The sequence below is a fragment of the Fringilla coelebs genome (assembly GCF_963513975.1).
Source record: "Fringilla coelebs genome assembly, chromosome: 1".
Lineage (NCBI taxonomy): Eukaryota > Metazoa > Chordata > Aves > Passeriformes > Fringillidae > Fringilla > Fringilla coelebs.
The window spans coordinates 1,717,735-1,744,342 of record NC_140028.1 but is presented as its reverse complement, the minus strand read 5'-3'; the positions used below and the strand labels follow the sequence as shown (position 1 = coordinate 1,744,342).

At 52.1% G+C, this 26,608-nt stretch overlaps 3 protein-coding genes across 8 annotated transcripts; 1 reads left to right on the top strand and 2 right to left on the bottom strand.

Annotated features, from left to right (window-relative positions):
* Window positions 1–857: 857 nt before the first annotated feature.
* EEF1D (eukaryotic translation elongation factor 1 delta) lies at window positions 858–15,887 on the bottom strand. Of its 5 annotated transcripts, none has more exons than XM_084213159.1 (9): window positions 15,808–15,887; window positions 8,531–8,654; window positions 6,767–6,838; window positions 3,677–3,745; window positions 2,489–2,585; window positions 2,294–2,397; window positions 1,844–2,080; window positions 1,069–1,263; window positions 858–960 (listed from the first exon to the last, which is right to left on the bottom strand). In XM_084213159.1, the coding sequence occupies exons 2-9, from the start codon at window positions 8,648–8,650 to the stop codon at window positions 922–924; spliced, it is 933 nt and encodes a 310-aa protein (XP_084069285.1). In that variant the 5' UTR covers window positions 8,651–8,654; window positions 15,808–15,887; the 3' UTR covers window positions 858–921. The 5 variants fall into 5 exon arrangements, with proteins under 5 accessions (XP_084069285.1, XP_084069287.1, XP_084069286.1 ...); XM_084213161.1 differs by having other exon boundaries at window positions 3,677–3,742; XM_084213160.1 differs by lacking the exon at window positions 15,808–15,887 and adding an exon at window positions 8,816–8,835.
* An 837-nt stretch (window positions 15,888–16,724) lies between these two features.
* TIGD5 (tigger transposable element derived 5) lies at window positions 16,725–18,371 on the top strand (the record flags this gene model as incomplete). The annotated part of the gene is made up of 1 exon (XM_084216946.1): window positions 16,725–18,371. One exon carries the CDS (start codon window positions 16,725–16,727, stop codon window positions 18,369–18,371), a length of 1,647 nt encoding a protein of 548 aa, XP_084073072.1.
* A 2,265-nt stretch (window positions 18,372–20,636) lies between these two features.
* On the bottom strand, window positions 20,637–23,546 carry PYCR3 (pyrroline-5-carboxylate reductase 3). Of its 2 annotated transcripts, none has more exons than XM_084209172.1 (6): window positions 23,435–23,546; window positions 22,594–22,658; window positions 22,156–22,335; window positions 21,417–21,629; window positions 21,236–21,328; window positions 20,637–20,971 (listed from the first exon to the last, which is right to left on the bottom strand). In XM_084209172.1, exons 1-6 carry the CDS (start codon window positions 23,514–23,516, stop codon window positions 20,789–20,791), a joined length of 816 nt encoding a protein of 271 aa, XP_084065298.1. In that variant the 5' UTR covers window positions 23,517–23,546; the 3' UTR covers window positions 20,637–20,788. The 2 variants fall into 2 exon arrangements, with proteins under 2 accessions (XP_084065298.1, XP_084065299.1); XM_084209173.1 differs by having other exon boundaries at window positions 21,417–21,569.
* Window positions 23,547–26,608: the final 3,062 nt, after the last annotated feature.

Below are 26,608 nucleotides of genomic sequence, written 5' to 3'. Positions count from 1 at the left end.
GCGACAAATTCGGGACACTGGGCACAGGGGATGGCAGCACAAGGAGGACACAGCGCAGGGATGGTGGCCCATGGTGGACACGGGTGGTGACATGAGAGAAATGGGACACAGAAGGCACACGTGGCACCGCCTGGACCAGCAGGGACTCAGGATGGCAGCACAGGGGACAAGGGGCACGCCTAGCAGGGCTCTGGGGGTGGCAGGACCCTGCGAGGGACACGTGTCACAGATCAAGTGACTGACCCCAGCAGGAGAAGGGACAGGCTTGCCGCACAATCCCATGGAACTTCCCGTGTCCCTTGGACTCTGGCACTGGGACAGACCTCGTGTTCCCAAAGTCAGGAATGTCACTTGCAGCACTGTCCCATAGAGCTTCCGTGTCCCTTGGTGGCCCCAGACCTTGGACTCTGGCACTGGGACAGACCTCGTGTTCCCAAAGTCAGGAATGTCACCTGTCCCCTCGCCAGGCCACACTCAGTTAAAGTGACCTGGGCAGGAAGTCAGCGGGAAAAGAGGGATGAAATCCATCCCAAATCAGCAATTCCTGGATTATTCATCCTGGTTTTTTGTAGAGAGTAACTGGGGTCTCTAAACCCTCGGAAAGGTGGCTGGAAACACCCCGACACCTTCATTCCAGCCCCAAAATTCAGGTCCATGTCTTGAGATCTTTCCTTCCGTGAAGGATGGGGAAATCATGGAATGGCTTAGGTTGGAAGAGATCTTAAGTATCTCTCATTCCAATCCTCTGCAACGGGCAGGGACACATTCCACTAGCCCACGTTGCTCCAATATCCCAAAATCTCCCATCAAACCCCCCTGGAGAAGCTGCACCCGAAGGAAAAACCCACGACCCAACGTGCACTCTCAATGTTCATCTTTATTAATTCCAGGTTCAGATGAGGGGGGATACAGTTTTCCCTTCTAAATCTTGTTAAAAGCAGCAATATCCACGCTCTGCACCTGGAAGGGGACAAAAGCTGGAGTCATCCAGGTGTTCCCAGGAACACACCTGAGTCAACCCCCTCCCATGGGTCCCAGGCCCTTCCCACATCCCATTCCAAGACTTACGTAGTCCTCAAACTTGGTGATCTCCTCCTCCAGGATGTCTGTCCCGACTTTCTCATCCTCCACCACGCACTGGATTTGGAGTTTCTTGATGCCATATCCAACTGGGACCAGTTTGGAGGCTCCCCACACCAACCCATCCATGTGGATGGACCGGACACACTCCTCCATCTTGGCCATGTCAGTCTCGTCGTCCCACTGGAAAAGTGGGAATTGGGAGGTTTTAGGGTTTTCCTGGAGATCATCAGCACCTCCAAGGGGTATCCAGGTGACATCTCTGGGAATGTCACAACTGATCCCAAGTGTCCTTTCTTGGCCAGAGAAGGCTCCAGAAGACTTCAGAGCCCTTTCCAGTGCCTCAAGGAGATCCAAGAAAACTGGAGAGGGACTTTGGACAAGGATGGAGTGACAGGACAAGGGGAAATGGTTTTAAACTGGAATGGGGTAAGATTAGATGGGATATTGGGAAGAAATTCCTCCTGGAAGGGTGCTGAGGCCCTGGAATGGAACTCCCAGAGAAGCTTTGGCTGCCCCATCCCTGGGAAGTGTCCAAGGCCAGGTTGGAGCAACCTGGGATAGTGTAAAGTATCCCTACCTATGGAATGAGATGGAATTTAAGGTCCCACCCATCCAAACCCATTCCAGGTTTCCACGGCAACAAATCCCACCTCGCTCAGAGCCCTTGTCCGGAATTCCACAGGCGCCACCACCATCCACTTGGACAAGGGAGGATTCCCAGCGCCACTCCTACAGCTCCCAAATCCCAAAGGCCACTCACCGGCTTCACATCCAGCAGGATGGAAGACTTGGCGATGAGTCCCGGCTTCTTGGCCTTCTTCTCCGCGTACTGCCGCAGCCGCTCCTCCCGGACTTTGGCAGCTTCCTGGTCTTCCTCCTCATCATCGCTCCCAAAAAGGTCAATGTCATCATCCTCATCCTCCTCAGCAGCAGCCGGCTCAGCTTTCTTGGCCGGGAGTTCCACTTTTTTGGAGGGAACGCTGAATGGTTCCACTTTCTTCACCGGATCCGAGGTTTTTTAAGGGAAAAAGAGGGAAAAGATTAACCTGGAGTTAAAGCAAAACGGCCAAAAAAAGCTCAGGAGTGGGAATCTCCACTGCTCAGGACACACCGTAGGATTTATATGGATGAATCAAAACAGGATGTTTGTCCACATGGATCTTTGGTTATAATTCCTAGAGAAAAATTCCAGCATTTTTCCAAGGCTCACCTGGGTTGGAGGAACAGATGAGGGCTGGTGGGAAGTTGAGGATTTCTCCAGAGCGTTCAGGCGGCTTTCCAGCTTGAAAATGGCCATCTGGAGGTCTGCAACAACTGGGAAAAGGAGGGAAAAACAGGAAAAATGACCTTAGATTCCCAGTTGCATGTCAGGTCTCCAGCCAGGACAAGGAATTCTCTCACTCACCACTGCGGAGGTTCTGGTTTTCCACTTCCAGGTGGGAAATTCGGGACAGGAGCTCATTTTGGTCACCAGCAGCTCCAGAGGAGGTTGTGCTTGCACTCTGCAATGAGGAAAACCAGGATGAAATTGAGTTGTTTCCCCTCCTCCTGAAAAATCCGTGAAGCAAAGCAGAGTTGTGTCTTCAGGGAGAGAGGAAGTTTAGGAGCTGAACTAAAACCAAGGATATTTTCTCTAAATTAGGACAGAAACTAATGGAGCAGCTCTATAAAATGAAGCACGGACTAAATCCCGAGGAATTTCAGCTGGCACCAAGGAGCAAAGGATAAAATCACTTTTCCCACTCTCAGATCCCAAAATGCCACAAAAACCACATAAAATTTATATAAAATTTTACACCAAGCCGCTTGGAGTCCCTTGGTCTCCTCTCCCAACCCACTGAGGGACAGCAATGACCTGCCTAAGGTAACACTGGGAAAGCTGGGAAGATCCCAGGAATTCTACACTCCCACCTTCCCCAGCCCAGCCTCTGATTCCTAACAATTTCAATCTGCTTTAACACATCCTGAGGGAATAATTATTCCAATTCTGATTTCAATGGACTTTTTGACAGCAAAGAAAAAAAGAGCTTTTTCTTTCTTTTTAATGCTAAGGAGGTTCCTTATCCATCAGTTTTAGGCAACAAAGGGAAAGAATGTAACAGGATTTGCCCTTGAGTTGCCATTTCTAAGTGAAGAGAGAATAATTTATTCTCTTTTATTGCAGTGTAGAATCTCAGCAGTCATGTAAAATGGCAAGAGGGAAAAGCAGGGATAAGATGAAGAATACAAGGCACAAGGAAAGGTCTGAATCATGGAATGGTTTAGGTTGGGATTTTAAGGATCATCCAGACAATGTTCCACTATCCCAGGCTGCTCCAAGCCCTGTCCAACCTGGCCTTGGACACTTCCAGGGATGAGGCTGGGAAACATCAAAGGGGCAGGAAAAAATTCCATCTCCGATGCCTCAGCTGTAGATTCAGGCTCGCGAAGGTGAGTGCAGATCCCAGGACACTGAGCTGGGATGAGATCCCATTATCCAGGTTTATCCCAGTGCCAAAGGACAAACCCTGAGGAAGGAGAACTTGCTCCATCCTCATCCCACCAGATCCTCTCCCGTTTTTCCACAGGCTCCATCCATGCACAGCTCACTTACAGCGGAGCGTCCCGACTGTTTCTTGGGACGGGCACAAGGAGCTTCCTTGCTCCGAGCAGGGGTCTTCTGCTGCAGGGTGGGGAAAAAGTTTGGGAAGATGGGAAAAGGTTTCGCAATTCCATAGGGAACTCAAGCACAAGGAAGAGCTGCATGCAAGGGGAAGTTATGGAGCGGTGGGAAACAGCCTCGCACTGCAAACATTCCCCCAGGAATTCTGGGATCTTCTCCACGAACACCTCGGTGTCTGCAGGGAGCTCGTGCAGTGCTGTGGGCTCATCACACCATGCCAGCCCTGATGCTCCAAGGATGGGAATCATGGAATTACAGAGGTGGGAAAATCCCTCTAGCCCCATCGAGTCCAACAGTGTCCCCAAGTGCCACATCCGCAGGGATCTTAAATCCCTCCAGGGATGGGGACTTCACCTCTGTGCCAGGGCTGGACAGCCCTTCCCATGAGGAATTTTCCTAATACTCCAGCTGAATTTCCCCTCTGGTGGTTTCCTCTCATCCTGTCATTCCCTGGGAGTAGATCCCAATTCCCTCTTGGGAATCCTGTCAGGGATTTGTGGAAATGAGAAGGTCCCCACTGAACCTTTTTTTCCAGGCTGAGCTCTCCCAGTTTCCACATCTGCTCCTGGTGCTCCAGCCCCTTCCCAATCCATTCCCTTCCCTGGAAACACTCCAGCCCCTCAATGTCCTTTTTGTCACAAGGACCCAAAAGTGATCCCAGGATTGGAAGTGCCCCAGCAGTGCCAGCACAGGGAGAGGAAATTTCTCTTCCCTGTCAATAATAATTTGTCAAAAAAAAGAGGGAAGAGTATGGGAAGAGCAAGGGATACCTATCCCAAGCTGAAGCAGTCAAGGAATCTTAACTGAAATCCATAAGACAATGCAAGAGGCACAACCATGTCCCAGATCCTCAAAACTTATGGAAAAACTGCCTTTATGAGACTGTGAGACCTTCCCTGAGGAGAGGATGCTCCAAGCTTTGAGAATGTGGACACCACACCTCCATCATAGCACACAAAAACCATTCCCTCTTCCAATGCTCTTCTGACTTCCAGCTCCACACAAGCATCCGTGAATTTTATCAGGGAAAAAGAATTCAGAACTCCACAGGTGGGGAGTTCCACAGCATCATTTCCCTCTGTTCCTGGGCACTCTTGCATAAAGCCCTCAAATCAAATTTTTAAACCATCATTTTTGTGCTGAACCCACCTTAAAGCTGCAGCCTATCTCAAATATTCTGGAGAGCTGAAAAGCTTGGGGAAGCTGGAATTGTGCATAAACTTAATTATCCAAACAAACCAAAACCCTGGGAATTATGAAGGGTACAAAACAGGACTTTGGCAGAACAACTTGGGATATAAAGATCTGTTATTCCCTGAAGTTTGAATCCCTAAAATACATTTTAAATATCAGAGACAATAAAATTTTTTCTCATGTTCAGGTGGAATTTCCTGCTTTTCTCCATAATCGACAAACTCCAGACTCCCATCATACTCCAAGTGCTCATTCCTACATTTTATAACACAATCCCAGCCTGAAATTCCCAGCAAAAAGGCACTTAACTCCCATTTTCCCAGTTTTTCAAAGCCAGCTCTTCCCTTGCCACATCCTAAGACCCCTGACAATAACTCTGGAGGAAGGAAAGACAAAAATCCTGGGATTTTTGCTCTTCCCACTTTTCTCTGGATCACACAGTATAAATTTGGGGATTGGGAATGCAAGGAAGAAGTTTAGGAATGTCCTCAAGTCCAGCCTGGTTACCCAACATTAATGATGGTTCCTTGAGGGATATTCCAACTATTTTTCAGCCATGTAGAAGATCCAACCCCTTCCCCAGGAACAAAAAGCATCCAGCAATTTTTTACATCCAGCACTAATCCCCAAAAACGTCTCCTAACAATTTATCTCCCAAAATTCCTGTCCTGACTTTGGGCTGTTGCTTTACCAACTCCCTGTTAGAGAACCTGGATGATCCAAACTTCTGGGATTCCCTCCCAAAAAAGCTCTTTAACAGGAATCAGGAAAGAAATTCCTCATCTTTGGCAAAACACACTGGAAGATGAGGATGAGCAGCACTTCCAGGTGATTTGGGTTTAGATTCCCTGCCCCTTGCCCAATTCCAAAAGTTTCTCCCAAAGGAACTTTTTACCCTGTTTGGGATGGGGGCCTCCTTTAGCCATATTTTTTTTTTATAAAATGAGCCAGTTCAGGAAAATTTTTCCTTAAGCTGTTGACTGAAATCCTGATTCCTCATATTCATCCCAAATGTCTGGCTCCTTTCTGCTGGGGTAAGGAGGAATATGGAATATTCTCCTTGGGAAAAGGGGAATTCCTTGTTATTGCCCAATATTGGACTGATCACAGATAGAAACTGAGGGTGCTTGGGAATTATGAGGCCAAATAATGGATGGATTCCTTTGGGAGTCCCACTGCAGAGGCAGGAAATCAAAGACACCTGGGCTGTATTTCATGGATTTTCCTTTTCCATAAAATCACTCATTAGTATTTTAACTTTTACAAAAATGAAGATTTTTTTTTTTAATGGTCTTATCTGCACTCAGCACAAAAACACCTCCACCAAGTACATTCCTGAGCTCCTCCAGGATGCTCCAGCCTTGGAGCTTGTAGCCAAGCTGAATTCCCTGGATGCAGCAGATGGAAAACACAACTTGTTTTTGGGTTATTTTTTGAACATCCTCTAAACTGGAAGCAAAACAGGGAAGAGAAGGTGGCAGCCCAGTGTATCCCAAAAAAGAGCCACACGCTCAGCGAGTTGGAACCTGTTAGTTGAGACCCATGGGAACATCCCACCAGGGGAAAAAAAAAAAAGAAACAAAACAAAAATTAAAAAGGAAGGAAAAGCCCAATTCAGGGAATTCTTTTAACCCAAATCCAGTTTTGGCAGCGCTGCAGGCAAGCAGCATGCGGGGAACAGGGTGGAGCCGGTGGCACACGGCGCTGCACACCTTGGTCTTCTCCTCTAGCTTCCAACCAAGAAGCCAAATGATCTATGGGATTAGAATTCCATAAAAAGAAAAAATGGGATGCAGGCAGCCAGCTGGTGAGAGCTTGGGTACTCACTCCGGCCAGCGATTTCTGGATATTCTCCCTGGCTCTGGCAATGTCGCGGAGGATCGTGCTGGCTCCGTTCTCCTGCAAACAGCGCAGAAAGAACCAAGAGTTTCTTTTTTAAAAAAAAATATTAAAACATGGGGGGAAAATAAATTCATCAGGGAAGTTAAAAAAAAAGAAAAAAAGAAAAAAAAACAATGAAAGGAAGGAGGAGCGAGGGAATTGGGAAAATTGGGAATCGTCCTTTCCATGATTCAGTGATTTTTGCTGTAAGGACTGGGGCTAAATCAGGCAATCCCTGGTCACATGTCCAGAAGGATCATCCAGTCAAAGAGCTTTTAAATTCCCTATAATTACCCTGAAAAGTTTGGGATGCTGCCAGAAGGTTGGAGTGACTCCAGAACTCCTTAAAAACCCAGCCTCCAACAGGATTTTTCCATATTATTACCTGAGTTCAGGCAGGAAGTGACAACCCTGACTCTGCTCTATCCAGAGAGGTAGGACCCAGAACACCAGGAATTTTTTCCCTACGCTCCTGCTGCCATGCCTTAGCCTGGATTTCAAGATTCCCTCCCTGGAAATTCCATCATCCATTCACCCCTTGCCTTTCCCAGACTGCAACCCCCACCAGCAAGACCCAAGATGTGAAATTTACCACAAACTCCCAAATCCTGAGTTAAACAGAAAATAAAGGATAAACAGCCTGGACACATCCAGGTGGGGCCCACTTCCTGCTGCTCCCAAGGAGCTTTTAAGAATATTTTTCCATGGGGGAAGTGGCTGATAAATTCCTCCAAACATCCTTCAAATCACCTCTCCCAGGCCAAACTCCTTCACTGGAAGCTCCTGATGTGCCTTGAAATAGTTGAACTGTTCCAAGAGGTTTTCACTCCAAAACCTTCTTCCAGCACACATCCAGAACTCCCAGTTTTTTTCATTCCCTGTCTCCCAGGTGCTGTGCCAGCACCAAAGTCAGGATGGACAGCAGGAATAGCTGGAATGTGCCTAAAAGTTGTAATTTCAGCAAAAAGCTTCCCCTTGAACACTTGGAAAGAGGCACTGAACACTCAGCATTCCAAAGGCACAAGCAGTGAGGAGCAGGAAGAGGTTAGGAAAGCTCTGAATCTTGTAACAGCAACAATTCTGGGATAATATTGAAGCTGGAAATATTTCAGCTCAGCAGGATCATGCTTCCCCCTCCACCTTCCCCTCCCCAACTCACCGGTAACAAGAACAGAGTCTTCCACTGGAACACCTGGAATATTTCCAGGAGCACAAAGAGAGGGATAAAAAAATCCCCCCCCCCTCCAAATCTTTGCAGCTGTGGTGCCTCTGTTCAAACTTTAGGTTTGTATTCCCTTGGAATATCCCAAAGGACTGCTCCAAAACAGAGGCAAAGCAGCATTTTCCCTGGATGAAGGGGGGCAGGGATGCTCTTTGCCAATAAAATTGGGGATTTGGGGATTTCCAGCTCAAACTGTGCCCTCACAGATCCCAGCAGTCTTGAAAAATTAAGGACAACTGCTGGAAGCTGGGACTGATTCACCTGTTAGAAGGGCACCTGATCTCCCAGTTCCTTGGGACCAAATCCTTCAGACTCCACAGAAAATAGTGGGGGAAAAAAACCCCAAAAACAAATGGGTCTTAAACAGCTTAGAGAGCTGCAGGAAGACTTGGGGAAAAAAATAGCCAAAAAAAGAGTAGAAATCCCAAAAAAATCCAGGTGGATCATGTCCTCTGACTTACTCTGGAATTCCTGGGATTGGGAATTACCTGCTGGCGGGAGGGGCCACCCATGGGGCCGTTCATCTGCTCGTAGAACCTTCGCTCGGCGTCGTCGTATTTGAACTTCTCAAACCAGATCTTGTCGTGCAGGAAGTAATCCACAGCCATTTTCCTAGGAAAAGGAGGGGGGAAAATATCCACAAAAAGTGAATTCCTGCAAGGATTGAAGCTTAACAGCTCGTCAGGAGCGGGTTCTGTGCCTGCAGCTCGGCTTGGCTGCGGATTTAAGTACCCAGGATCCTCTTAAAAAAGCAGGACAGATTAATCACCCACCTGCCTGACCTGGTGTGGAGTGGGGATGGGATGAACCAGCTGATCCAGACTTTATTCCACAAAAAAAAAATCCAAAACTGCAGGATTTTCTAGTTCGTGCTAAGGAAAATGTCTTGGGTAGGAGAATAAAAAGGGAATTTAAATAATGAAATGGTTTGGGTTGGGAAAGACCATGAAGATCATTCAGTTCCACCCCCCAGCCATGGGACACTTTCCACTATCCCAGGTTGTTCCAAGCCTCATCCAGCTTTTCCCTAGATACTTCAAGGGATGGGACATCCACAACTTCACTGGGATATCCTGATTAAAAATCAGCAATACTTGAAGGGGACAGACCTGGCACTACATGGAAAAACAGCAAAACCCCTCAAATTCCGCTGGGAAATGGGGAATTTTTATGGAGCAGCTTCCAAAGGTGGGCTAAATTCTTAATTTGAAGGGAAATAGAGCCCTCAAAAAAGAGGAAAAGAGGAAGTGCCCTGAATTCCAGCAAGGGACAGGGACAGAGCCAGCAGAAGTTTGAGGAGGTGGAAAGCAGCACAAGAAAACCACAACTGGAGCAGGCACCACAAGGCCTCTCCTTGTCTTCCCAATTCCATAGTTTTCCATAACACACTTCCAGGGAAGCCAGAGATGATTTTCCCAAAATCAAATCCCTCCTTATCTCATCTACCCGCTTGGAAGAGACCAGAGGCCACCAGACACAGGAGCTGCAGCAAAACCACTTTCCACACCCAAATCTCCAGGACATGCTGGAATTCCAACCAGGATCATTCGCAGAAAATCCCAAATACAGACAAAATTTATCCCACGTTTTTACAGAGACACATGGATTTTCCCAAATATCCAGTTATGACCAACTAAAGAGCAAATGATCCCAAACAGGACCAGGTGAAAGGTACTTGACCCCTAAATCCCTTGACACAAAGATCCTAAAAGTTTCCCAACAAATCCCAATAAAACTCATGGATCAGAAGTGTCAGAAATAAGGATGGATGCTCCAAGAATCTTTTTTTCCAGGAATATCCATCTCTGCCTTAGGTATGCCTTTGGAGAAGATCCAAGGGCATTCCAAAACTTAACAGAGTGGATAGAAATTCCCTCAAAAGACCAAACTACAGCACATGGTCCCACCAGAGTGGCTCCCTAAATTGGATTCCAGTCATTTCCAAACTTTCTTCAAGCTGGATCTTGGTTATGATGCTGATTTTCACATGGAATGAGAGGATGGAAAGGAGGATGACGCTGTATCCATGCAGAAAGGGGGATAATGAGCTCAATTCCCAGCCCTGCCTTTAAACATTCAACCTCTAGCTCCACACAAACACAGCTTTTATCCACAAGAATTCCTCAGAAGGGAAATTCCTTGAAGGATTTTCCCCCCTGCTCCCTGCCCACCAGGATCATCTCCAAGTCCACCCAGTCTTCTCCACATGCAAATTCCTTCTGGCTCAACCCCATCCCAGATGGGTTTTTTGGGGTTTTTTTTTGCATGGGTGTTACCCCCAAAGAAACTTCTCCTACTTCGTTTCTGGAGCGGGAATGCTTGGAGCAGCTGGATGGGAGGGATTTCCTGCTGCAGATTCCTGGATCCCTGCTCTCTCTGCTGCTCTGGCCGCCTCCAGGGCAAAAAATCTGGATTCAGCCCTGTCGTAGGTCACCTTATTCAGCCACACGGACTCGCTGTCCTTGTGCAGGAAAAAGCAGGTGGGATTTTCCTTGGGAATATCAGGGAGCTCAGGGTTGGTGGTTGCAATTCCCGTTTGTTTCCCAGGGTTGTGATTCTTGGATGCATCCAGGCAGCTGCGTTGCTGCTGTTGGGTTTTATCCGAGGGGTGCCCGCCCAACATCTTCTCATAAAAATTCTTCTCAGCATCATCGTAGAGAGGCTTTTCCAGCCACACCTCGGATGCCAGAACTTCCCAGTTGGAAATCTGCGGCTTCCCATTGACCGTCTGCTGGTCAGAGCTGGGCAAACTGGGAATAGAGGCCACGGGAGAGTTGGGAATGCCGGGAGCCAAGCCTGGTGTGGCAGGAGTGGGCAAGGCCGTGCCGTAGCCCTCATCCGGCGTTCCCAGCCTGGAATTTGCCCACACGGATGGGACGGCCAGGACGTTGGGAGGAAGGAAAAACTGGGATTTCTCCATGAACGCCCTCTCGGCCTTATCGAAGTCAAGCTTGTTGATCCAAACCCCTTGGACAACGTGGTGACAGGCGGCCAGGCTTCCATGGGAGCACGCCGGGAGCATCCTTGCCTTGGGAATATCGTGGCTGGATTTCGACCGGGCCACAGCAGGAGATTCCTGAGCCGTTTTTCCAGTCTCAGGCGATTCCCAACTCTGGGAACCCGCTAATTTTATCCTGTAGGCGTTCTCGGCGCGGTCATACAAGGGCTTGTCAAACCACACGTGCTCCGCCGACATTCCCGCCAGGATCGCCTCCAGCTTGGAATCCTGAGCTTTGGGTTTCGGGGAGCGCTTCCGTTTCCGCTGTTTTTTGCCATTCCTGGGTTTTTTCGGGTCCCCCTTGAACTCCCCCTCGATGGAATCCTCGTGGCAGATCCCGTTGATGGCCTCGGGTTCTGGCGCTTCCCGCTCCAGCGCTTCCCGCTCGGCTTCGTCGTTCCGGTGTTTTTCCAGCCAAACTTTGTCCACGGAGCAGGGATTTTTCCGTGTCCTCATCTTCCCGGAAAAAACACGGGCAGCATGGAGAGATAAGCACAACAAATGTAGTGGCAGCAGAGCAAAGCAAGGGCATGCAGGAGAGGTTTTTATCCATTCATAAATAAGCACAAATATTCCATTTATTTCTCCCTTTTGGGATAAGTTTGAATTCCAAGGAATTCGATGCGGTCGAAACCGCCTTCTTCCTAAAATATTCCTGCCAAGAATTCCCCCCATTATTTGAAATTTTAAGGCAGGAAAAAAACCCCCAGGATTTTGCTCAAATCCTTGGGAATTATAGGATATTATTGCAAGTTAGTGGATTAGTAATTAATTATTACTTATTCCCAATTAGGCAAAATTTTGGGAAAACTGGATCCAATTTTTGAGTTTTTGGAGGTTGTTGTTTATTCCTGATTGGGTTTTCATACTAAAAGGCAGCTGCTGAAAAAGTGGGATTTAATTTTGAGATATAATCCAAGTTATCGGCAAATAAAACTCGTCCAGGAGCTGGGAATCTCGTGATTAATTCAATAATTAATTAATAAAAATTGAGCTGTGGCAGATTGCCAAATAAAATTCCCAGAGAGATGAAATATCCTCAAAAGTTTGTAATTCCAATAATTCCTGGAAGATTTTGGAAGCCTCAAGTAAGGCTTAACTTTTAATTTCAATTTAATTTTCAATAGTAATTCAAATTTTATTTTAAATGTATTGCTTTTAATTTAAATTTTAATTTAAAATTTATTGACTTGAATTTAAAATTTAATTTAAAATTTACAGATAAATGCTTTTTCTGGGTCTATAAATATTTCCGTTTAAGTTAGTATATTACTAAATTAAAGTTTTGCCTTTAAACATTTAAACTGATAGAGTTTAAAACATTAATTAGATTCCAATTAGACAAATAATTAGAAATGGCAAAAGAAGATTTTTCTTTTTTTTTCCTCCTGGAGTTGGGAAACTTTCATACACCTAAAAATGCTTAAAAATTGAGATTTCAATTCAGAATTTCGAGAAAAAGTTCAAAATTAAAGTTTACTTGGAATTTTTGAATTTATTTTATGGAGCAATAAATTTGTGTTAGAACCTTTACATAACAATAAATTATAGCAAATAATGAGTAAAAAAAATTTGTGGGATTTTGCACGAAAAAATTCTACAATTTTTAACTTTTAAATTTTGAAACTAAATTTAAAATTTGAATTTTTAAAAATGAATTCAAAAATAAACTTTTTTACCATTACTGCTTTTTTTTTAAAGTGATTTTGCTCCAGTTTTTAAGCAGCTCCAAGCCCTGGAATTGCAGCCCTCATAGATGAGGTGAGTTATGGAGTAGGAATTCCATAATGAGGAACTCCCAGGAGAATCCCTCCCACTGGCAGAGCTGAAATTAATTTTAAAAACTCTTTAATTATTTTCAAGAAAACTCTGCAGGAATTTGTCTAATAAACATCCCACTGGTGCTGACATTCCCAGATTTTCCAGAATTCCCAAAAAAACAACAGTTAGAAGGTACTTACCTTTTTTGCTCCTTTGACAGCATTAAAAAAAGAAACACAGGATAAATTTAGAGAAAATTCCAATTTCTATGGATGCAGCAGCTCCTCAGCCAAAAAATTTAATTAATAATTAATGGGTTAATTAATTAATTAATTAGAGCTCATTAACTTTTCAGAACTCCATGAAGTTTGTGAACCAACACCACAGAAAATGACTTTATTTTCATTTTAGCAACAAGGAAAGGAACACTCTTGTGATGTTATCCAAAAGGATTTTCCCAACCCAGCAGCCTGAGAATTCCCAACCTGCCATCCCAGTCCTGGCATGTGTTGATGGAATTCAGGATCCCAAATTTTTGGGTGATTCCAAACATTCCTGCAGCACCTTTTTGCTTCCATGAGCAGCCAAACCTTACGTTCAGTCCTGAAAAACGCCAAATTTCCAAGGAAATAAAGCTTCTAAACAAGGAAAAATTGGGGAAAAAAAAGTCATTTTTCTTCTGTGTCCATTAGTTTTCCTGGAAGAACCTGGGAAAAAGGAATTTTAATCACACAAACCATCAACTTTCAACATCTTCCACTCAAAATTGCCGTTTTTACCTCCACAAACACAAAGTTTTAGGATTAAAAACCACACTGTGGCGTTGGGAATGTTCTCCACAGGGAGAAGTCACAGCCCAGAAATTCAGGATGAGTTCAAGAACCTTCAGGGAAATCAAAATAAATCAAAACATTAACACTTGTATCTAATATTTTATTCATTTAAAACTGTATCTTCAGCTGGTTTCAGTCCCTAAAATTGGCTGTTCCCAAATTCCTGCTGATTTCATTCCCTAAAATTGGCTCTTCCCTAAGTCAGACCCTTAACATCACCTTTGCTGTGAGACAAAGCTCCACATTCCAGGAAAACACCACAATTCCCATCCCTAATCACCTAAAAACCACAACTTTCTGCTCCAAGCTGAAAATTCCTAATGAGACAATCATGGAAATCAGCAGAAGGGAAAGACTTGGAAAGTGTCACCTTCAGGAGAAATAGGGAAAAAAAAAAAAGAGTTGGGAATGAACAGCTCAGGTGAGGAAAAATCCTACCTGAAGGTCAGGGAGAAATGGGACACACCTGGAAAAGGAGAGGAAAGAATTCCAGCAAAACAGCTGAGGAAAGGGGATTTCTCACCCCTAAAGACCGTCAGCATCAGGATCCCAATCAATCCCAAACCATCGCTGACCTGGATGCGACAGAACAAATCCATCCGGGATTTCTGGGCACGCCGATGCGGCAGCCTCAGCAAGTTTAGCCAGGGATGTAATCCTTCAAAAACCCCATGGAGCGCAACAGCAGCAGCCTCTGCCCATTCCCAAAATAATTTGGACATGGATCCCTCCTTCCTGAGCTTCGGGATCAAAAAAACAGGGAGGGCAAACCCCACCAAGGTGACGGAAATTTGAGAACAGGGCAGCAGGAGGAAAGAGGGACAGGTGAGATAAGCAGAGCCCAGGTGCACCTAGAGTTGATTTTCCAGGTTTCCCAGCTCAGGGATAAGTTTGGAAAGGCAGCCAAGGGGGTTGGGATATGGGATGGATTGACTGTTCCGTGCCAGGACATGGCAGCAGCTCCGGTTTCCCTTTGCAGCGAGTGACTGGACAAAAAAAATCCGAGGAATTGGGGGAGGAGCAGATCCTTGAGGCACCTGGGGAAGTGTGGGATCCCTAAATTCCCATCCTTACCGGGGCAGGAATAACATTGATCCCTTTACCCACCACCCAATCCAGACTTGAAGAGGTGAGGCTTTAATAAATCAGGAACATTCCCAAAAAAAACAGGGATTATGTTCCCAAAATCTGTGGAAAACCACAAAGGTTGAGGGAGAACCCCAGCAGGAGCCCACCCACCCCTTACCTGTAACAGAGGGTTCCTAAATCCTGGAAAAGGACCACCAAGACATGGAGAATCCTAAATTCCCCCCCCTTCCCTGTGCCTGGCAAGGGGAAAGGGATCTCCCACATCCTCTTTTTTGGGGTGTGAGGAGAGAAGAGACCCCCACAGGGAATGTGGAGAGGGTTTCCACATGCCCCTTCCCAGAACTTTTAAGGGAAAAGGAACCTAAAACATTGGGAGTGGGGAGTGACTCCACAATATTCCCTGGGATTTTAAGTGGGGAAAGGAATCCCAAGAAACAAAGGCACCCCCAAATCCTTTCCTTCAGGACTCTTAGGGACTCCCATGACCTCCTTTGCAGACCTACCAAGGGAAAAGGGAACGAACATGGGGAAAGGGAGATCACCCCAGTATTCCATAGGATTCTAGGCATGGAAAAGTTATCCTAAAAGCCAAGGGCACCCCAAATCCTCTCCCTCAGGACTCTGGGGGAATGGAATGGACCCTAAAGACAATGGGAGAACCCCCCCAAACTCCCTTTTCCGAGGCTTTAACAGGGCGAGAGACCTCCCCCATCCAAGGAAGGACCCCCAAAACTCCCCTCTCTCCACCCCTGTGAGGGAAGGAGCCCCATTCCCTACGAGGAGACCCCCCAAATCCCTCTTTTCATAGGAAAAGTGCGCTAAAGCGAATAAAAGGGGTGACCACAACTTCCTTCTTGAGGATTCCAGGATGATAAAGGAACCCACCACACCCTGAAGGGCCCCCTAAGCCCCTTCCCCCCCATATATCATGAGGGGCCCCCCCACCTCCCGCCCTAGAGGGATAAAGGACGCTACGGAGACCCCCGAAACTCCCCCCGCAGAGGCTCAGGGAGGGGAATAAAGGACGGTAACCGGGGGTATAAGCCTTCCTAGGGGCTGTAAGAGACTGGAAACCAGGACTCACCAGCAGCGTTGACCCCTTAAGGGCCCTCCGCTCCCTGTGGCCGCCGCCGGGATAGAGAGGGGCGGCGTGCGCCGCGCGGAGGGTTATGGGGGAGGCGCGTACCACACGCGGCGCCCAGGGGGTGGCGAAGGGGATGCGCTGCGGGTAGAGAACGTGTCACAAGAACAGCTCGGGGTCTGTCCCCCCCCCACAATAAAACAGACATGTGGGACATCACGGGGGGTGGAAGCGGGATGCGAGAACCACCCTTCTGTAACTATTAGGATGCGCTGTCCCCCCTTTTTTTGTCAAGTTGGATTCGCCCTCGTACCTCCGCTACCGCCCGTGGGTTGTACCACTCTGAGAAAAGGGGGATGAGACACCTCGCTGCTTCCCCCACGCTACTTCCCTGTCTCCCCCAGGATGATCCCCTATATTCTACGGAGGGTGTTCCGGGAAGAGGAGTCCCCGTGCTGTCCGTGCAGCGCGTTGTCTCCCTCCGCGCACTTCTTCTCCGTCCCGTGAAAGCCAAGTGGAACAGCTCAAGGGGGAAAGCGACGTGAGGGGAGGGGGCAGCGGGTTGGCGCGCTCCCCCCTTTTCGCAGAGTGGTACAACCCACAGGCGCTGGTGGAGATAGAAGGAAGACTCCAACTTGGCCAGGAAAAAGGGGGAGGGGGAGCGGCGCAACTTAGTGGCTGTGGTGGGGTGCGCGCATGCGGGGGACCGGAGCGGAGACAAAGGCGCCGCCGCGCCCCCCCCACCCCATCCCCGCATTCCTCCCCGGTTATAACGCGCCCCCCATTCCCATGGATGCGGGGGTCGCTCCATGCCCGGGGGGGAGCCGGAGGAGGGCGGGGGAATGGCGGGAGGGCGGCGGGCAGGAGGAGGAGGAGGCGGTGGAGGCAGCAGCGCATCACCCGGGGGGGTGTCGGTGAAGATGTCGCTTCGCCGCGCCTACTCCATCAAGGACAAGCTCCAGGCCATCGAGAGGGTGAAGAAGGGCGAACGCCAGGCGTCGGTGTGCCGGGCTTTCGGGGTGCCGGGGGGCACGCTCCGGGGCTGGCTGAAGGACGAGGCGAAGCTCCGCTGGTTCCTGGAGCAGCTCGGCGGCGAGGTGGGCACCCAGCGCAAGAAGATGCGCTTGGCCAACGAGGAGGAGATCGACCGCGCCGTCTACGCCTGGTTCCTCGCCCTGCGCCAGCACGGCGTGCCGCTCTCCGGACCCCTCATCCAGGCGCAGGCGGAAGCCTTCGCCCGGCAGATCTACGGGCCTGAATGCACCTTCAAGGCGAGCCACGGCTGGTTCTGGCGCTGGCAGAAGCGCCACGGCATCTCCAGCCAGCGCATCTACGGCGAGGGCGGCCTGCCCGCCGAGCCCGAGCGGGCCCCGGCCACCCGCACCGAGGCCCTGCCCGATGCCGGCGGCTACGGGGATGAGCAGATCTACAACGCCAACATCACCAGGCTCTTCTGGAAGCTTCTTCCCAGTGCTGGAATCACGGCGAGGCGTCCGGCCCGCGGCGAGCGCGTCACGGTGCTGCTGGCCGCCAACTTGACCGGCTCCCACAAACTCAAGCCCTTGGTGGTCGGAGGTCTCCGTGATCCCGCCAGCCTCCGGCATCACAACCAGGAGAAATTCCCGGCTTGCTACCGCTACAGCCCCGAGGCCCGGCTGGCGCCGGCGCTTCTGCGGGCCTGGTTCTTTGAGGACTTTGTGCCGGGGGTTAAGCGGTACCTGCGGCGGAGCTGCCTGCAGCAGAAGGCCGTGCTGCTGCTCAGCTCCGCTCCATCCCGCTCTGCAGCGGGGGCTGAGGATTCTCCGCCGCTCCAGACTCCGGATGGGTCCATCCGCGCCCTGTTCCTCTCCAAGGGTCCCTCTGGGAGCGGTTTGGCTGGAGCAGGAGGCCGAATCCCGGCGCCGCTGGAGCAAGGGGTGGTGTCGGCCTTCAAGCAGCTCTACAAGCGGGAATTGCTGCGCTTGGCCGTGTCCTGCGGCGGCCCCGGCAGTCCCGCGGACTTCGTGCGCTCCTTCCTCCTCAAGGACATGCTGTACCTGGCTGGGCTCTCCTGGGATCTCATCCCGCCTGGATCCATCGAGAAGTGCTGGCTGCTGGGGCTGCGCGCCGCCTTCGAGCCCCAGCCCGGCGAGGAAGAGCACGGGGACGCCCCGGGAGGGGAGGAAGGCGGAGGGGACAGCAAGGTCTTCAGTGACCTGACCCACCTGGCCGCCTTGGCCTTCAAATGCTTGGCTCCCGAGGAAGTGTCCGACTGGTTGCACTTGGATGATGCAGCTCCAGGTGCGGAGGAGGACGATGATGGCGAGGAGGACGCCGAGGAGGAAGGCGCCGAGGGCTGCGGGACAGAGGAGGATGATGAGGAGGAAGCAGCTGGTGGCAAAAGGGGTGGGGAAGGAGGAGATCCTTTGCTGCCCACGGCTGGGGAAGCCATCCAGGGTCTGGAGACGGCACTGCGCTGGCTGGAAGGACAGGACCCCCGGGAAGTGGGGCCGCTGAAGCTGGTGCAGCTCCGCTCCCTCATCTCCATGGCCCAGCGGCTGCGCCGTGGCCGCAGCCCCCAATCCTAGGGCAGGGCCAGCTGCCACTTTTTGGCTACCAACCACCCCTGGTTGGCCACAGAGCTGGGGACGCCCCGGTTGTCCCGGGGGGATGGCGGGGGAGGTGTCACTCGCCCCTCTGTGACTGTGACTCCCTGGGGATCAGGAAGCCCAGATGCCAGTGGAGTGACAATTCAGGGGATTTTTGTGCAACAACTCGAATTCCAGGGTTGTTCCTTGCCTAAATATATTTAGGAGGTGCTATTTTTTACATCCCTTGTGGCCCCTGGTCACTGGCATTGGCAGAAAGGGGGTGGATGTTCCCCCCCCCAGATTGCCCAGTTCCCCCAATTCCATGGGGAGAAGGGGTGAGGGAAGGACCTGCTCAGAGTCCATGGGATAATGGGGGATGTTACCCTGAAAAATCCCCAAATCCCAGAGCAGGGTTGAGGTGGGCGCAGCCAGCTGGAGATGGGCCACTCCAGAGGTGCTGCAGGGGAAATATTCCACCTTGGAAGAGGCTGGTGATGCCCTTTCCACTGCCAAAACAGAATCCTGTTAAACCAGGATGGTTTGGGGCTGTTGAAGACAATTTCCTTCAGGCACTGGATTGGGAAAGGGACACTTGGGTGGCATCCATGAGAGTCACCTCCATCATTCCCATCACTGCAGGGAACACCTGGACCACGGAGACCTGCTGAACCAGGTACCATCATCTGAGCATCCCCGTGGAGCTGAAGGCTCCAGGGATGGGGGTTGAGGTGTTCCTCACGGGGTTTGTGGGGTGGCCAGGGCTGGAGGCCACATCTGGGTGAGTTGAGGTTGGAGCAGGGAGGGCTCCTGGCACTGCCTTGGAATATTGGAGGCATCTGATCAGAATTTAGCAGCTCCTGACCTGATTTGGATGAAATTTTAGGGTGTTTAGCTGAATTACTGGAAGAGGGAAATCAAATTAACTCCTCAGTGCTACTGTGCCCCATGCCAGCGGGCGGTTGGGGGTTTTTGTTTGTCAGTTCTTTGTGTCCTTGCTGCAGAGTTTATGGAAATTAAATGGATTTTTATTCCCTCCTGGAGGTTGTCATCTGTGAACTGTCACGTGGAGGCATCCCAGAGGCATTTGGGGTGGCACCAGGGGGATCTTCATGGGGTTGTGTCCTCTAAGTGTGGCCTTCTCCACACCAGTGGGGTGTAATCATGTAAAATCACATTTCTGTTTATCGTCTTTTACACCAAAATCACCCCACAAAAAGATTCTGGAGCTTGGGACGTGGCTCATTTCAAACAGGAGTTTGTGAATGAAACAAAGTTTCAGTTGTGTGACAAAACTGTTGCAAGGATCAGCAGAAGGTGCTGGGCTGGAGGTCTTTGAACTGGTTTGGAGGGGTGAGAATATAAAATTGTGGAAAGGTTTGGGTTGGAAGGGGCCAGCAAGGCCATCAAATTCCAGCCCTCTGCTGTGGTCAGGGACACCTTACACTACCCCAGGTTGGTCCAAGCTCAGTCCAGCCTGGCCTTGGACACTGCCAGGGATGGGGCAGCCACAGCTCCTCTGGGAATTCCATCCCAGCCCCTCACCACCCTCCGAGGGAGGAATTCCTTCCCAATATCCCATCTAACCCTGTCCTCTGGCAGTGGGAAACCATTCCCTGTGTCCTGGCACTCCAGGCCCTTATCCAAAGTCAGGGCTCAGCATCCAGATGTTCCCACCAGTGATGTTTTGCCTGTAAAAAAACCTTTTCATCCTCAAAGCAGTTCCCAAATCATCGCTAATTGCATCTGTGCAGGTGCTGGGAGGCAGGCAGAGCTTAATTAGGGCATGGAAAAGGCTCAGATCCCCTCCTGATGGGCAAGTTTGAGTTTCTACCCCCTCGATATTCCTGGAGATGGGAGCAGATCAGGGCTACCATCCCATTCCCTGGTGCCAGGGAGGGATCGTGGTGCAGTCTTTTTGGCTGGTTGAGCTCTTGCCCATAGTTCTGGAATGTGGGCAGCATCCTCATGGATGTGGCTCTGACCATAGGGATGCAGCCATTCTCCCAGCCCCAGAGGGGTTAAATTAGGATCATCTCATTTGCAAAAGTCTCTCCCTGGTGCTGCACATCCCACATCAGCTTCATCCTTGGTGACCTTGGTGCCAGCACCATCCCCAGTGAGCACGGAGCCAGCGTGGCACCATCTCCATCCCTGGAAACCATGGATGTCACCTCCCCACAGAAGTGACCCCATGGTGGCTTCCACACCCTCCCAGGACCACAGGGACCACAAAAAGCCACACCCCCCATTGCTCTGGCCACGTTTATTTGGTTCCAGCCCTGCAGAGGTAACACGTGTCCACACCACCTCCCACCCTCACCCGCATTCTCCTGAAGATGTCAGGCTCCCCCTACTCCTCAGAGGAGCTCCCTTTGGTCCCCATCACCCCTCCTGTCCCAGAAGGGGCTCATGCACTAGTCCTTGGCCATGTCACACGCCCGGTTGGTGGCCGCCTCCACGGCATCCATGACGGTGGCCCGGAGCGCTCCCTTCTCCAGCTGGTGCAGGGCGTAGATCGTGGTGCCCCCGGGCGTGCAGACGTCCCCCCGCAGCTTCGCCGGGTGCTCCCCTGTCTCCAGCAGCATCTTGGCTGCACCCTACGGGACACCAGGACACCGAGAAGGTCAGATTTGGGGACTTCCCAAATTCCCCTTTCCACGGTTGGATGGCACCACCATCCCAACGCCCCCATGGTGAAGGACTGTCCCACCGCCGTGCCCTTTGTCCTTCTGGTGGCTTCATTTTTGCTTCCAAGAGGGGAAACTGAGGCAGAGCAGCTTCTAGCACCTCATCCCAAGGGAGGAATGGAGCCCAGGGGCAGGAGGGAAGGGGGACAATGCCGGTGTGTGCCAAGGACTCACCAGCAGCGTTTGTGCCGCGATCCTGCTGGCCAAGGCGCCCGGCATTCCCATCTTCACCGCGCCCTCAGCCAGCGCCTCGGCAAACAGGTACACCTGGGAAGAGGGGAGCATCCAGGGGTGAGCCTGGAGCGAGGAGGGGACCCCAAATCCCAGGACAGCATCCCCTGTCCCGCTGGCTTACGTAGGCCACGCCGCTGCCGCTGAGCCCGGTGTGGATGTCGATGTAGGATTCGGGGACCTCCTCGCAGAGGCCGCAGGAGGACAGGAGGCTCTTGAGGAGCGCAGCTTCCTCGTCACCCGCGTTGCTGCCCCGGGAAAAGACCATGGCCCCTGCCTGCACCACGCAGGGCAGGTTGGGCATGATCCGCAGCACTTTGGTCCAGGGCGGGAGGAGCTGGGAAAAGATGGGGATGGGAAGAAGGGGTGCCAGCCCTGGGAAGAACCCAAGGGTGACCGGAGACACTGGTGGGTGTCACCCATCAGGCTGGCGGAGAAGTGAGGAGCACAGGGAGGGAGGTGGAGGGGCAGCTGGGTGGGGACAAGGCCATAGAGGTGTGTCCTGCATGGGCCTGGGTGCAAATGGAGGAGAAAGGAGAGGAGGAGGAGGAAAGGAGGACGAGGAGAATGAGAGATGAAAAAGAAGAAAGAGAAAAGGAGGAGGGGAAGGAGTAGGAGAAGGAGAAGGAGGACCAGGATGAGGACAAGGAAAAAGGAGAAGAGAAGGAGGAGGAGGTGGATGAGGACGAAGAGGAGGAGGAGAAGAAGGAGGAAGAGGAAAAAGAAAGGAGAGGAGGAGGAGGAGAGAAGGAGGAGAGGAAGGAGAAACAGAAGCAAGAAGAGAGGAGGAGAAGGAGAAAAAGAGGAGCAGGAAAGAAGGAGAAAAGAAGGAGAAGGAAAAGGAGAAGGAGAAGGAGTCTCACCCGTTGCAACGTCTGGATGGTGACACCAGCCACCAGTGACACGACGATGTGTTGGGACCCCACAGCAGGACGGATCTCCTCCAGGACGCTCGGCAGGATGTGAGGTTTGGTGGCCAGGAAGACCAGGGTGCTCCTGTACACCACTTCCAGGTTGCAGTGTGTGGTCCGGCAGCCCAGCTCCTGCCCAGGGACAGGGAGAAGGATCACAGCCCAGCTCCCCCAAAAACAGCACCCCAAAACCAGCACCCCCATGGGAACAGCACGTCCAGAGGCAAGGACACAGCCTGGGGACCTGCTCTGGCCACAAAGCCACCGAGGCTCTGCCTGGATCTCACCCAGATCTGGGAAGGATGAGCCAAACCCCATGTGGGGGAAAGGGTGCTCTGACCCCACAGTGAGGGACACCCCAAAATCTCCCACCCCCTTGGCCCCACTCACCCGCCAAGCATCCAGGTTTTTGTCCGAGGGAGCGCTGGCCAGGACGTTGCTGGCTGGAACCTTCCCTTGGGGGACACAGGGCATGGGGTGAGTGGCCAGGATGGCCCCAGCATTGGGGGGACACCCCAGCACAGCCCAGACACCCCGATTTCCACTGGGATGTGATTCCTCCAATCCCAGCATGATCCCAAAGGGGGCTGGGCATGGATCCTGCTGTGGTGGCTGGCACCAGTTGTGTCAGGGTGCAGTGACAATGGAGGTGGCCCTAATGGGCAGGGCTGTCCCCACACTGTGCTATGGGACAGGGACAATCTGGGACACACTAGGAGCAGGGACAGGGCTGTCCCCATGTCCCCACACTGATCCGTGGGACAGGGACACCAGGGAAGAGCAGGGTCCCCGGGGAAGAGTGGCAGGAAAGGGCTGACCCCATGTCCTTCCAGTGTAGGACAGGAACCCGGGGAGGAGCCTTGGGAATATGCCAAGGCAGGGCTGTCCCCATGTCCCTCCAATGGAGCACAGGCACCTGGGGAAGGGCTGGGACCTTGGGAACGAGCCAGAACAGGGTTGTCCCCACGTCCCTGCACTGGAGAACAGGGACCCGGGGGCGGGCTGGCACTTTAGGAGCGGGTCAGGACGCGACTGTCCCCATGTCCCTCCACTGGACAACAGGGAAGGGAGTGCAGGGAGCGTCCAGAGCAGCACTGTCCCCATGTCCCCCCACACTTCCCCGCGCCACAGGACGCGCAGGGACGCCGGGAAGGCGCCAGACCAGGACTGTCCCCATGTTCCCTCTCCTGCCCGTGTGTCACGGAGCCTCCGGTCGCCCCCGGTGCCGTACCCGCTTGCAGCAGCCCCCGGACGAGTCCCCCGGCCATGCGCCCGGCGCCCACGAACCCGACCCAGAGCTCGGACGCCTCCATCGCTGCGCGAGGCCACGCCCCTAGCGTCACACCCCCGGCGCTGATTGGTCTTGAGCAGCCACACCCCGCTCTTCTATTGGTGGATCAGCCATTAAGGGGCGGGGTGAACGGGGTAAAAAGGGGAAACTGCGCAGGCGCCAGCGCCACGTGGTTCGCGTAGGTCCACGCGTGGGGGTCCTGGAGGGAATTCCCAAACCATTCCCAAACCCTGTCCAAACCTTCCCCGCAGCGTTCAGCGGAGCCCCGGCACCCCTGGTGCCACGGGGGAATCCCCACCGCGGGGGTGGGGACTAAATTTGGCGTGCGGGAGGTCCCCAAAGTTGTCCGTGGATGTGGGAGGTGCTTCCCACTCTTCTCTCCCCGCAGGTTACCCCACCTGCCGGCATCCACGGGTTTGTGGGGGGTACTCTCCCAGGGGGTGTCCCTTAATTTGTCCATTGATGTGGGAGCTGCTCCCCACTCCAGGGTGCTCCTCACCCACCGGCATCCCTGGGACTGGGAGGTTCCCCTGGTTGGGGGGACCCTGAAATTTGGGGAGGGGGGATCTTGTAATATAAACACATGAATATGGGGGCTTTTCCCCACCCTCTTTTCCCCACAGGACCCCCTCCCTTCCCATCATGCTGCTCCAGAGCTCCTGGGCTGTGCTGCTCCTCTGCACCACTGCTGGGTTGTTGGGGTGGCTGGGCCTTGCTGCCCCCCCAAACAAGGTGGGGACCCCTCCCCAGAGCTGAGGCTCCCCCCACAAATCTCCCTCAAGACAACCACAGGTGACAGCCGGTTCCAGGATGAAGCCACATCCCAGAAGATGTCACACCTGGACTCCCGTTACTGTGTGGTGGCTGTGGGACTCCCTCTGGCTGGGAAATTTGGATTCTGGGATCCCCCATCCTGGGCAGCCTCTTTTCTTGGTGTAGGGATGTTTTTTGGGGGGTGAAGGCCAAATTCGGGGGTGAGTTCACACTTTTTCCATACTTTACAACCCCAAACCCCCTCTTCTGTCCCCCATCCTGTGCTGGGAGCACCCAGGGGTGCATTTGGGGTGTCCATGGGGAAAACCAGCATTCCTCCATCATTACCCCTCAAATATTCACCTCAGGAGGAGCTCTGGGAGACCTGGATGAGGTCAGCTGTGGATGAGACCCCCGTGGCCCAGCTCGTTCAGGACATCGCCCGCTGGATGGGTACGAGCCAGGGCTGGGATGCTGCAACATTCCCATATCCCACTTTGGGACTGATCCAACCTCTTTTCCCACCCCACAGGGAATGTGAGCAGCCGTGGGGCTGCAGAGCTCCAGGGAGAACACCAAGTTGTCCCATCCAACGTCTATCAGGAGCAGGAAAGACCTCAGGATATTCATACCCAACCAGGTGGGAACACGGCAAATCCCATGCCCAGCTTTTTTCACACCGGGGTGCATCTTCCCCAGCTCATCCCACTGCTGTTTCCATCTTTTCCATATGCAGAGAGCATCCTGGTCCTTCAGGAGGTGATGGAGAAGCTGCAGAGAGTCAACCAGAGCCTGGAGCTAATGCTGACAGCCTTGGAAGATGCACAAAGCCGGCTGGAAAAGCACCTGGAGCACCTCAAAGCCGTGCCTGGCCTGGATGGTGAATGGGAATGGGGGCTGGAGGATCGATGGGAGCTGGTGGGTGCCAACACCAGGCTCTTCTTCCTCATCCCACAGGTCAGAGCCAAAGTGTCACCTTCTCCTGCATCCCACATGGCTCATACTTCATGCTCCTGATTCTCCCACTGGTGCCAGCATCATTCCGGGCCATCCTTCTCCTCCTCTTCCTCACTTCCAGTGCCCTCGGCATCCCAGCAATCTCCACTCTCCTGGTCCTTGCTGCTGCAGGTGGGGACAAGTGTGGGAACAGTGGCTGGGGACACACCACCCTGTGGGGTGGGGAGGGTCTGTCCTCTCCCACCCTCTCGTCTTCCCACAGGGCATTGGCTGCTGGCATGCGCCTGCCGTGGTGCCGGAAGGATCCGGCCAGTGGTTTCCCGGAAAAAGCCTCGGTACCGGCTCACCTCCACCCCAGAGAGGTAGGAGATGGTTGAGGAGGTTGCATGGAACCCTTGGGAGCTGCTGGGTCCCAACCCTGGATTTTCCACCCTGGATTTTCCACCCTGAAGCCATCTGGCAGAAGTTCTCAGGAAGGGACAGGACACATCTTGGTGGCTTCCCTATGGCTTTCGGACACCTCATCCCAACTCCTTGCACCATTTCTGTTCAGATGTTCCGTCTTGGATGTCTATCCTTGGTTCCTCATCCTGAATTTCCCATCCTGGATGTTCCACCCTGGAGCCATCTGGCAGAGGTCTCCAGGGAAAGACAGGACATACCTCGATGGCTTTCCTATGGCTTTGGGGGATCTCATCTCAACTCCATGTCCTGTTTCTGGTCAGTGTCACATCTGGCAGAGGTCTCCAGAAAAGGACAGGACACATCCTGATAGCTTTCCTATGGCTTTTGGGCACCTCTTCCCAACTCCTTGACCTATTTCTACTCAGAGAAGGGTGTGGAGAGGCTGGAGAGGTGCATATCTCCATGGTGGTGGTGACACAGAAGCCACCATGGTGAAAGGAGTCCGGTTTTCCTTCTTCCTACGCAGGGAATGCGATATGGAGCTGCTGCAAGAGGAGTTGGATGGGATAGAGATGAGCTGCCTGCAGAATGAGAGGTGCCCACAAGGTGGGAGGTGTGGTGGCTGTAGGACACAGATCCGAAGCCCTGACACATCCCCAGCTTGTGCTGGGACATGTGTTATCCCAGAGTGTCCCCAAGCTCTGCCAGGGCATGTGCCACCACCCCAGAGTGTCCCCATCCTCCAGCTCAGAGGGTTTCTCCACCCCTGCCATGTTCTTGCAGAGCCTTCACCCCTGGAGCAGCCCCAAGAGGTGGCCAGGGACATTCCCAAATTCACAGGGCAGGAGTCACCTGACCCTGATGGCCAGAGGACAACACCGAGCTCATGTGGGGTAAGGCACTGGATGGGATGTCCCCATGTTGGTGTTGTCCCCCCAAAACCTGCTCTTGGGGGCCACCTGGGTCTCACTGAGAGTCAGGTCCTTCAAGGTTGGGGTG

Bases quoted from the DNA above. Each gene is read 5' to 3' on its own strand.
- EEF1D (XM_084213159.1), bottom strand. From the start codon at position 8,650: ATGGCTGTGGATTACTTCCTGCACGACAAGATCTGGTTTGAGAAGTTC. The intron at 6,839-8,530 runs GTAATTCCCAAT...CGCTGTTTGCAG, and splicing joins GTGGCCCCTCCCGCCAGCAG to GAGAACGGAGCCAGCACGAT. The intron at 961-1,068 runs GTAAGTCTTGGA...GTCCCCTTCCAG, and splicing joins TCACCAAGTTTGAGGACTAC to GTGCAGAGCGTGGATATTGC.
- PYCR3 (XM_084209172.1), bottom strand. From the start codon at position 23,516: ATGGAGGCGTCCGAGCTCTGGGTCGGGTTCGTGGGCGCCGGGCGCATG. The intron at 21,329-21,416 runs GTAAGCCAGCGG...CCCTCTTCCCAG, and splicing joins GCGGCAGCGGCGTGGCCTAC to GTGTACCTGTTTGCCGAGGC. The intron at 20,972-21,235 runs GTGAGTCCTTGG...GGTGTCCCGTAG, and splicing joins TCGCGGCACAAACGCTGCTG to GGTGCAGCCAAGATGCTGCT.